This window comes from Palaemon carinicauda, chromosome 12 (assembly GCF_036898095.1).
Source record: "Palaemon carinicauda isolate YSFRI2023 chromosome 12, ASM3689809v2, whole genome shotgun sequence".
NCBI classification, from domain to species: domain Eukaryota; kingdom Metazoa; phylum Arthropoda; class Malacostraca; order Decapoda; family Palaemonidae; genus Palaemon; species Palaemon carinicauda.
The window spans coordinates 8,256,684-8,268,660 of record NC_090736.1 but is presented as its reverse complement, the minus strand read 5'-3'; the positions used below and the strand labels follow the sequence as shown (position 1 = coordinate 8,268,660).

Below are 11,977 nucleotides of genomic sequence, written 5' to 3'. Positions count from 1 at the left end.
CTGAATTTTCTTGCTCAATAAACTTCATTGTTTTATCGCCAGAGCATAATATTGCATACACTATTTTCCAGGCAATAAAGTCTTTTATTTCTCTGCCGAAGAAGCTTTCAATAGCCGTTTATAACCAAAAATAGATTTTTAATTACCTCGAGAATAATCTTGAAGAATCAAGTGATTAGATATTTGCATATAAATTGGGTTGCCGAGAAAACAAGCGATTTTTGAGTGATAGTTTTCCTAGTTAATTTGGCGAATGTTATTAGGAGCTATTTGCGTTTGAGAGGGGTTAAGGGTATTTATTTCAGTTCTAAAACCTACTATTTTCAATATTTGCCCTTTTGATACAATTAATATGAAATCTCTGGTCATTCGATAACTAATTCGTTTAAGATAGAATTCATCTTATTTATTTATTTATTTATTATTATTTTTTTTTGGCAATAACTACCTTCTTTCCACATTAGATTTACATTCATATATTGCTTGATGCTCCATTGGCTGCTCTCCTACCTAAGTGCATCGCTTTATTGATATCCTCTGAGTAACAAAGTTATTCCCTTCAAGTTTGCAACACATCCTTCATCATTAATATGATGTCCTTGTTTACAGATCATCCGTCCTCTTTTAGCAACCAACAATATTTCCTTTGATCCTTAGAATGCTGGTTGATGATTGACAGTTGATTTGTGTTTTATCCAGGTTTCAAAGCTCACGACTTTTGTCTTTTGACCTATTTTCATGTTCTGTCAGTATTTGGTGTCAAAGGTTCCCTCACGATACGAACAACATTTGTCTTTTGACCTATTTCACGTTCTTTCAGTATTTGTTGTCAAAATTCCCTCACGATACGAACACATTTGTCTTTTGACCTATTTTCACGTTCTGTCAGTATTTGGTGCCAAAAAATACTCCCATAATACGAACAACTTTTGTCTTTTGACCTATTTTCACGTTCTGTCAGTATTTGGTGCCAAAAAATACTCCCATAATACAAATAACTTTTGTCTTTTGACCTATTTTCACGTTCTGTCAGTATTTGGTGCCAAAAAATACTCCCATAATACAAATAACTTTTGTCTTTTGACCTATTTTCACGTTCTGTCAGTATTTGGTGTCAAAAAATACTCCCATAATACGAACAACTTTTGTCTTTTGACCTATTTTCACGTTCTTTCAGTATTTGGTGTTAAAGATTCTTCCACGATACGAACAACTTTTTTCTTTTGACCTATTTTCACGTTCTTTCAGTATTTGTTATTAAAAATTCTTCCACGATACAAACTTTTCTTTTGACCTATTTCCACGTTTTGTCTGTATTTTGTGTCAAAAATACTCCCACGATATGAACAACTTTTGTCTTTTGACCTATTTTTCACGTTTTGTAAGTATTTGGTGTCAAAAATTCTTCCACGATACGAACAACTTTTGTCTTTTGACCTATTGTCACGCTTTGTCAGTATTTGGTGTCAAAAATACTCCCACGATACGAACAAATTCGCCAATATACTTGTAGGAAATCCCTTTACTTATTCATCTTCAATTGAAAATGAATAAGATATTGCTAACTTCATGTGTCCGAGTTTCTGTCGTTGTTATTAGATGAAGTTTGCATTTTGCCAGCACGAACTTTTCTGCAAGTCCTAAATTTATAGTTTTTATGAGCCTCGCTGGTTATCAGAATGTTTTGAATCTACTTTACCTTTTGTGTTGTAAAAATCCTTTCAAAACGTTTAGTTGATGTTATTTGACTTACTGAAATCCAGGGTAATATATATATATATATATATATATATATATATATATATATATATATATATATATATATATATATATATATATATATATATATGTATATATATATATATATGTATATATATATACATATATATATATATATATATATATATATATATATTTGTCTGTATATATATACTTATATATACAGTTGTATATATATATATATATATATATATATTCTATATATATATATATATATATATACTGTATATATATCTGTATATATATACTTATATATACAGTAGTATATATATATACAATATATATATTATATATATATATATATATATATATATATATATATATATCGATACGTGACATTTCCCTTGTAATTATTTATCTTTTGCACATTATTGTCATTCATAAATTCTCCCAACTTTTCAGGTAATGAACTGCCGTGTACAAGACTCTGGCATCTACACTGCCAAAGCCACTGACGAAAATGGTGCATCAGCCACTTGCTCAGCTCAGCTCCTTGTGCAGGAATGTGAGTCTCTCTCTTTTCGTTATTAATGAGACATCTGAGCAGGCATTATTAAAACAAAGTCTCCCAAATGGATTTAGAATATTATATTTAAAAAAAAAAAAAACTATTTTATGACCGATTGAATCTTGAAAGCTATGTTGTTTTTTAAATGTTTGGTGAACAAATCTGTTCTTAGAAAGGTGTAAATTTGGAATCATTCTGAAGATTATAAAATACTGGTACAATTAATCATAACTAAACGTAGCTCAACGAAGTAAGTATTTCTCTATAGCCGTGTTTCTTTCCTTCGACCCCACTATCGTGTAAGCGTAGGATCTTAGTATCTCCATTTCTCTGGGCCTCAGTTTAGTGCAATCCAGGCCCGCATATCATATGTTCTCCAGATTCCAGTGCCTTGTATCCCCTGGACCTCAGAGCAATGTAGCACTCAGACTACAGTAAGATGTAGCGGCGTTCCCTCAGTTCAATATCCTTTATCCCAAAGATTCCAATAGTTTTACTTTTCTAGATCTTGGTACCATTTGGGTAATCCGATTTCAGAGCACTACATCACTTGGACTTTAGTAAAATGCAACCCCCCCACCCAAGTAGCGTGAAGTACCTGACTTTCTGTGCATTGTATCCTCTTGGTCTCCGTACAGTTGGACCCTAATATGATGGACCACATCCAGAACCCTTTATTTAGCTGGTCCATAGCAACCAGTACATTGGCACCCTAATAGTATAAACCCCCATCCAGAACCTTATATTAGCTGGTCCATAGCAACCAGTAGATTGGGCCTCCAGAATCTTTAAGTAGCTCGTCCATACCATACATTGGGACCCCAATATTATAAACCACATCCAGAACATTTAATTAGTTGGTCCATAGCAACCAGTACATTGGTACCCTAATAGTATAGACTCTGGTCCATAGCAACCAGTACATTGGGCCTCCAGAATCTTTAAGTAGCTAGTCCATACCATACATTGGGACCCCAATATTAGGAACCACATCCAGAACCTTTAATTAGCTGGTCCATAGCAACCAGTACATTGGGACCCTAATATTATGGACCCCATAAAGAGCCGTTTATCAGCTAGCCCATAGCAACCATACGCCCCCTAGACATCAGCATTTTTCATCCTCAGATTTCCAGTATCCTACATGTTCTTGACCCCACTACGTAGGAAGTTCATTGATACAAAAAGCCAATCCTTGGTTTGGTTTATTAAGTTAATCTGCCTTGTAAAGACGGGCAGTTCGTTCACCACAGTTCCCAGTGTAAAGATAACCAAGACCCAACAAAATTTTTATCCAAGTTAAGCCAGAGGGAGGGGCACACATGTTACTTATCTCACATTACAAGTCTTAGTCAAAAGTTAATACTAACACCGCAACCCAGTGGATAGTCATTTTGGGCGTGATATGGGCCCAGCGGCGACGGGGGCACGCAACCATGGTCCGCTCCCAACTCCCAACCCTCAACCTTACCACAAGAGCCTCAGATTCCTGAACCACCTTGATGCCCTCTTGAAGTGGAGTCAAACCCTCATTTCTTTCGTGTTTCCAAATGAGTGAATGTTGATCTTTCGTGTTTCCAAATGAATAAATGTTGATCTTTCGTGTTTCCAAATGAGTGAATGTTGATCTTTCGTGTTTCCAAATGAATAAATGTTGATCTTTCGTGTTTCCAAATGAGTGAATGTTGATCTTTCGTGTTTCCAAATGAATAAATGTTGATCTTTCGTGTTTCCAAATGAATAAATGTTGATTTTTCGTGTTTTAAAATGATTAATGTTGATCATTCATGTTTCTAAATTAATAAATGTTGATCTTTCGTGTTTCTAAATGAATGAATGTTGATCTTTCGTGTTTTCAAATGATTAATGTTGATCTTTCGTGTTCCAAATAAGTAAGTGTTGATCTTTCGTGTTTCCAAATGAGTGAATGTTGATCTTTCGTGTTTCTAAATGAATAAATGTTGATCTTTCGTGTTTCCTAATGAGTGAATGTTGATCTTTCGTGTTTCTAAATGAATAAATGTTGATCTTTCGTGTTTCCTAATGAGTGAATGTTGATCTTTCGTGTTTTCAAATGATTAATGTTGATCATTCGTGTTTCTAAATGAATAAATGTTGATCTTTCGTGTTTCTAAATGAATAAATGTTGATCTTTCGTGTTTTCAAATGATTAATGTTGATCATTCGTGTTTCTAAATGAATAAATGTTGATCTTTCGTGTTTCTAAATGAATAAATGTTGATCTTTCGTGTTTCCAAATGAGTAAATATTGATCTTTCGAGTTTCCAAATGAGTGAATATTGATCTTTCGAGTTTCCAAATGAGTGAATGTTGATCTTTCGTGTTTCCAAATGAGTGAATGTTGATCTTTCGTGTTTCCAAATGAATAAATGTTGATTTTTCATGTTTCCAAATGAGTAAATGTTGATCTTTCGTGTTTTCAAATGATTAATGTTGATCATTCGCGTTTCTAAATGAATAAATGTTGATCATTCGTGTTTCTAAATGAATGAATGTTGATCTTTCGAGTTTCCAAATGAGTGAATGTTAATCTTTCGTGTTTCCAAATGAGTAAATGTTGATCTTTCGTGTTTCTAAATGAATAAATGTTAATCTTTCGTGTTTCCAAATGAGTAAATATTGATCTTTCGTGTTTCCAAATGAGTAAAACTCAATCTTTCTCCTGCAGTGACAGAGGAAGAACGCCGCCGTCGCATAGCAGAGAAGTCGCCCTTCTTCCTCGTCAGGATGAAGAAGACCGAGGTTATTGAGAACACCAACCTCTCCTATACCATCCACGTCAAGGGTGACCCCATGCCTGAAGTGCAGTTGTAAGTATCATCCTTTTAAGGGCGTTTATTATTATTATTATTATTATTATTATTATTATTATTATTATTATTATTATTATTATTATTATTATTATTATTGTTGTGGTTGCTGTTATTATTATTATAATTATTATTATTATTTATTATTATTATTATTATTATTATTATTATTATTATTATTATTATTATTATTATTATTGACTAAGCTACAACCCTAGTGTGAAAAGCAGGATGCTATAAGCCCAGGGGCCCCATCAGGGTAAATAGCCCAGTGATGAAAGGAAACAAGGAAAAATAGAATATTTCAAGAACAGTAACAACATTAAAATGAACATTTCCTATATAATCCATAGAAAATGCAGTTTAGATATGTAGAAGATAATCAGTCTTTTATTACATTATGGCATATTTAAAGATGGCAATTGGAGGAACAGAGGAGGTAGGTAATAATGGAAAATAGGAAATCTGTCATTTCCTGACTATTAGGTGATTAGAAAATTAAAGTTTAAGGGAAAAAGAACGAAAGCTTAAATATTCCCTCATTATTATTATTATTATTATTATTATTATTATTATTATTATTATTATTATTATTATTATTAATTGCTAAGCTACAACCCTAGTTGGGAAAAGGAAGATGCTATAAGCCCAAGGGCTCAAAAAGGGAAAAATAGCCCAGTGAGGAAAGGAAATAAGGAAATAAATCAACTATATGAGAAATAATGAACAATTAAATAAAAATATTTTAAGAAGTTCTACCGATTCAACTACCCGATTAGGAAGATCATTCCACAACCTGGTTACAGCTGGAATAAAACAAGTTTAAGAATCGCAATTAAAAGATAAGGGATATTAAACATGGGGGTTTAATTGGGTTTAATCTCATATTTTTAATTAAGCTATCATCTAAAACTTTTAAGAATATATAAGATCTTGGATTCTTTAGTATATAAAAACGTTAGTTTTCTTTATAATAATTTCTTGTTATTTCACATTAGAAATAGATTCCATCATGAGGTTTTTAATCTGCTACTCTAAGTCTCTCTTTATAGTTTATATATGAAAGATATATTTTAATGTTGTTACTGTTCTTAAAATATTTTAATTTAATTGTTTTTTATTTTTCATTCAGCTTATTTATATCCTTATTTCCTTTCCTTAATTGACTATTTTTTCCTGTTGTGGCCCTTGGGCTTATAGCATCCTGCTTTTCCAACTAGGGCTTTAGCCTGTCTAGTAATAATAATAATAATAATAATAATAATAATAATAATAATAATAATAATAATAATAATAATCATAATAATCATAATTATAATGACAAAAATAATAATAATAATAATAATAATAATAATAATAATAATAATAATAGTAATAATAATAATAATAATAATAATAATAATAATAATAATAATAATAATCATAATAATCATAATTATAATGACAAAAGTAATAATAATAATAATAATAATAATAATAATAATAATAATAATAATAATAATAATCATCATCATCATAATGACAAAAGTAATAATAATAATAATAATAATAATAATAATAATAATAATAATAATAATAATAATAATAATAATATTTATGAATAAACCACTTAATTCACACGCGACCATAGTCTGGGATCATGGGTAGTTTATCTCGGGAAAGACAATTCCAATATCATGTTAATCTGATGGACGCCAGGAAGCTTGTGAACCTTGATAGGAGAACCTGGTGTCATTGACCTATTTTTTAATGTGGACGTTCAAGTGCATTTCGTTGCAGCCTCGCGAGGGCAGATCCAGGGGGTCACCAGCCCCCTGGAGTTCTGCCCTGCTTGAGGTAGAACATAAAAGTCTCCGATATGGGAAGAAGTGCAGAGTTTTTTTTCTGTAGTTCACGAGTTCGGAGGCACATGTGTTTTGGTGTTTGTTATGCATGATTATGTATTTGTAAGTACAGGTGTCTTTGAATCTGGTGTTCATATATATTTCTTTACGTATGTAGGTATATAAGTACTTTGGATATTTTACACTGGTAAAAATTTGGGTAAATTCCTGGCAACATTTATTCCAAGATTTTTACCGTTTTAAAAATTGATATATTGTTCATGTATATTTCTTTACGTATGGAGGTATATAAGTACTTTGGATTTTTTACACTGGTAAAAATTTGGGTAAATTCCTGGCAACATTTATTCCAAGATTTTTACCGTTTTAAAAATTGATATATTGTTCATGTATATTTCTTTACGTATGGAGGTATATAAGTACTTTGGATTTTCTACACTGTTAAAAATTCGGGTAAATTCCTGGCAACATTTATTCCAAGATTTTTACCGTTTTAAAAATTGATATATTGACGTTAAGGAATGATATTACGGTCACCAACCCGTAAAAGATAATAACAAAGTATGGTAAAATTACGGTCGCCTGTATTTACTGAAATACGGCTGATAAAAGTAGATTTCTAAGGAGAATTTCCTATCAAAATTAGGGATTTTTTAACAGTGTAATTTACCAGTTAATTTTGAAATGCAGACGGCCATTGCTCATACATTTAACATATATTTCATATGTGATATTTCTTTACGTATGTAGGTATATAAGTACTTAGGAGTTTCTAGTTTACCATTTAATGATACAGTGCCGACGACCTTTGCTCATACATATAACATATATTTCATATCTATCAACACATGTGTGTGTACATGTAATTTTTACAGCTGAGAGTACCCTTTCTCTTCGACTCAAATTTCGAACAGTTCCACATTAATTATTATTTCTAGCAAATGTGATTGTCTTAACAAAAGCACAATTCAGAACTTGTTAATGGTTCTCGTTAGAATAATAATTAAGCTTTTTATGGTTCAATCTATTTAGTACATTCTGAAGTTTGATTTTTGACGAATTGCAATACTTTCGTGAAACAAACGAATAAGAGCTGACATGAATGATATTGCTAACTTCTTAAACTGACAACTGTTGTTTTTGAAACAGAGATTTATTAAGGTTACTCTTATCATTAGGTTGATATTTAGGGCTATTATAACTGTGAATATCATAATTACAAGGTGATAGTATGCTAGATGGAAATTACATTATTTTCCATTTGTACAAATAGCTACTTACCACACTACATTTAGATGTTATTGCATACAGTCATGCAAGGCAGAGATAGAGAGAGAGAGAGAGAGAGAGAGAGAGAGAGAGAGAGAGAGAGAGAGAGAGAGAGAGAGAGAGAGAGATAATGTTCTGGCCAAAACTTTTGAGTTGTTCCATCGTTCACGACGAATTTCTCTATCTTGAATTTATCTATCTTGAATTTCGCTATTTTGAATTTCTCTATCTTGAATTTCGCTATATTGAATTTCTCTATCTTGAATTTCGCTATATTGAATTTCTCTATTTTGAATTTCGCTACCTTGAATTTCGCTATATTGAATTTCTCTATCTTGAATTTCGCTATATTGAATTTCTCTATCTTGAATTTCTCTATCTTGAATTTCTCTATGTTGAATTTTGCTATCTTCAATTTCTCTACCTTCAATTTCGCTACTGTATCTTGAATTTCTGTATCTTGAATTTCGCTATATTGAATTTCGCTATCTTCAATTTCACTATCTTGAATTTCACTATCTTGAATTTCTCTCTCTTGAATTTCTTTATCTTGAATTTCACTATCTTGAATTTCTCTATCTTGAATTTCGCTATCTTGAATTTCTGTATCTTGAATTTCGCTATCTTGAATTTCGCTATCTTGAATTTCTGTATCTTGAATTTCGCTATCTTGAATTTCGCTATATTGAATTTCTCTATCTTGAATTTCGCTATCTTGAATTTCGCTATCTTGAATTTCTGTATCTTGAATTTCGCTATATTGAATTTCGCTATATTGAATTACTCTATCTTGAATTTCGCTATATTGAATTTCGCTATCTTGAATTTCGCTATCTTGAATTTCTGTGTCTTGAATTTCTCTATCTTTTCCAGCTTCAAGGACGACAAGGAGATGAAGGAAGATGACCGAGTCGTCATCCACAGGGACCAGGAGGTCGGCCACTACGAGATGCTGATCTCTCACGTCACAAGGGACGACGAAGCCACCTACAAGGCTATTGCTAAGAATAAGTATGGAAGAGCCGAATGCGAGGCTCTCATGACCGTCAGAGGTAAAGATCGTGTTTGGTTTCATTCCGTTTGTATCGCTAACTATATTCTGATAAACTTTCTCAGATCATCAGGGTAGGGTCGTGATTGGTTTCATTCCGTTTGTATCGCTAACTATATTCTGATAAACTTTCTCAGATCATCAGGGTAGGGTCGTGATTGGTTTCATTCCGTTTGTATCGCTAACTATATTCTGATAAACTTTCTCAGATCATCAGGGTAGGGTCGTGTTTGGTTTCATTCCGTTTGTATCGCTAACTATATTCTGATAAACTTTCTCAGATCATCAGGGTAGGGTCGTGTTTGGTTTCATTCCGTTTGTATCGCTAACTATATTCTGATAAACTTTCTCAGATCATCAGGGTAGGGTCGTGTTTGGTTTCATTCCGTTTGTATCGCTAACTATATTCTGATAAACACTCTCAGATCATCAGGGTAGGGTCGTGTTTGGTTTCATTCCGTTTGTATCGCTAACTATATTCTGATAAACACTCTCAGATCATCAGGGTAGGGTCGTGTTTGGTTTCATTCCGTTTGTATCGCTAACTATATTCTGATAAACTTTCTCAGATCATCAGGGTAGGGTCGTGTTTGGTTTCATTCCGTTTGTATCGCTAACTATATTCTGATAAACTTTCTCAGATCATCAGGGTAGGGTCGTGTTTGGTTTCATTCCGTTTGTATCGCTAACTATATTCTGATAAACTTTCTCAGATCATCAGGGTAGGGTCGTGATTGGTTTCATTCCGTTTGTATCGCTAACTATATTCTGATAAACTTTCTCAGATCATCAGGGTAGGGTCGTGTTTGGTTTCATTCCGTTTGTATCGCTAACTATATTCTGATAAACTTTCTCAGATCATCAGGGTAGGGTCGTGATTGGTTTCATTCCGTTTGTATCGCTAACTATATTCTGATAAACTTTCTCAGATCATCAGGGTAGGGTCGTGATTGGTTTCATTCCGTTTGTATCGCTAACTATATTCTGATAAACTTTCTCAGATCATCAGGGTAGGGTCGTGTTTGGTTTCATTCCATTTGTATCGCTAACTATATTCTGATAAACTTTCTCTGATCATCAGGGTAGGGTCAGGTAGTAAATATAGAGTTGTCAGATCTACCAATAAGTATGGCTCTTTTATCTCTAAATATACTCTGACGAACTTTCTAAGATAACGATGGTGGGGCCTGGTAGAAAATACGGAATTGTCGGATCTTGTCAGATCTACAGATAAGTATGGGTCTTTAATTTTTAACTATACTTTGTCAAACTTTCTCAGATCACCAGGGTGGGGCCAAGTAAAAAATACAGAATTGCCATATTACAGATAAGGCCCTTCGATTTCTAACTATACTCCGACAAACTTTCTTAAATCAGGAAGGTGGGGCCTGGTAGAAAATACAGAACTGTCAGATCTACGGATAAGTATGACTTTAATCTCCAACTATACTCTGACAAACTTTCTTAGATCACCAGGGTGGGGCCTGGTAAAAAATACAGAATTGTCAGATTACAGATAAGGCCCTTTAATCTGTAACTATACTCTGACAAATTTTCTTAGATCACGAGGGTAGGGCCTGGTAGAAAATACAGAATTGTCAGGTTACAGATGAGGCCTTTCAATCTCTAACTATACTCTGACAAACTCTAAGAATACCAGGCGGCACCTGGTAGAAGATACAGAATTGTCAGTTCTACGGATAAATATGGCTCTTTAAATTTCTAACGAGACCCTGGCAAACTTTCTAAGATCACGAGTGTCAGACCTGGTAGAAAATACAGAACAGGCAGATTACAGATAAGGCCTTGCAATCTCTAACTATACTTCTTCTTCTTTGTCTGTCTACAACTTTTCCCACTTCTATGTGGGGTCGATGTTTCTGGTCAGCTTTCTCCATCTACCTCTGTCCCACACTTCATCACCGGTTAATCCTTTTGATCGAAGGTCATCCTTGATACAGTCCATCCACCTTCGCTTTGGTCTCCCTCTCCTTCTCATTCCCTGTGCCTCCATTTCCATCACTCTCCTCCCAATGTACTGTTCATCTCTTCTCATGACATGACCATACCACCTCAGGCTACTTTCTTGGATCTTATCTGATAGTTTCCTAACTCCTGTGGTACCCCTAATTACCTCATTCCGTATCTTATCTCTTCTTGTCACCCCACACATCCATTTCAACATTTTCATCTCTGCCACATCCATCTTCTTCTCGCCTGTCTTATTTATTGCCCACGTCTCCACTCCAAACATCATTGCCGGTCTCACAACTGTCCTGTGTACTTTACCTTTCACCTTAACCCCTATTTTCCTGTCGCATAGTACTCCACGCACTTTTTTCCAATTCTTCCTTCCTGCTTGTATTCTGTGGTTTATTTCTGCCCCCAGATCACCATCCTTTGCAACTGTTGATCCTAAATACCTGAAATTTTCAACTCGTTTCAATCTCTCTCCTTGTAAACTAGCTTCCCCATTCTCGCCATTTTTCAATCTCAAATACTCTGTCTTTTTCTTTGCTGATCTTCAATCCCCTATTTTCCATTTCTCTTCTCCACTCCTCCAGTTTCTCTTCTACTACCTCTCGCCTAGTGCTACACAGTATAACATCATCAGCAAAAATCATACACTAAGGAGACTGATCTCTAGTACCTTGTGTTACTACATCCATGACCAGATCAAATAGGTAAGGGCTCA

At 33.6% G+C, this 11,977-nt stretch overlaps 1 protein-coding gene across 1 annotated transcript in view; it reads left to right on the top strand.

Moving 5' to 3' along the window:
• Window positions 1-11,977, top strand: part of LOC137650476 (titin-like) — a 963,282-nt gene that overhangs the window by 772,836 nt on the left and 178,469 nt on the right. The window contains 3 exon segments of the mRNA XM_068383702.1: window positions 2,183-2,284; window positions 4,977-5,118; window positions 9,105-9,283. Coding sequence (XP_068239803.1) covers window positions 2,183-2,284; window positions 4,977-5,118; window positions 9,105-9,283 — 423 coding nt within the window.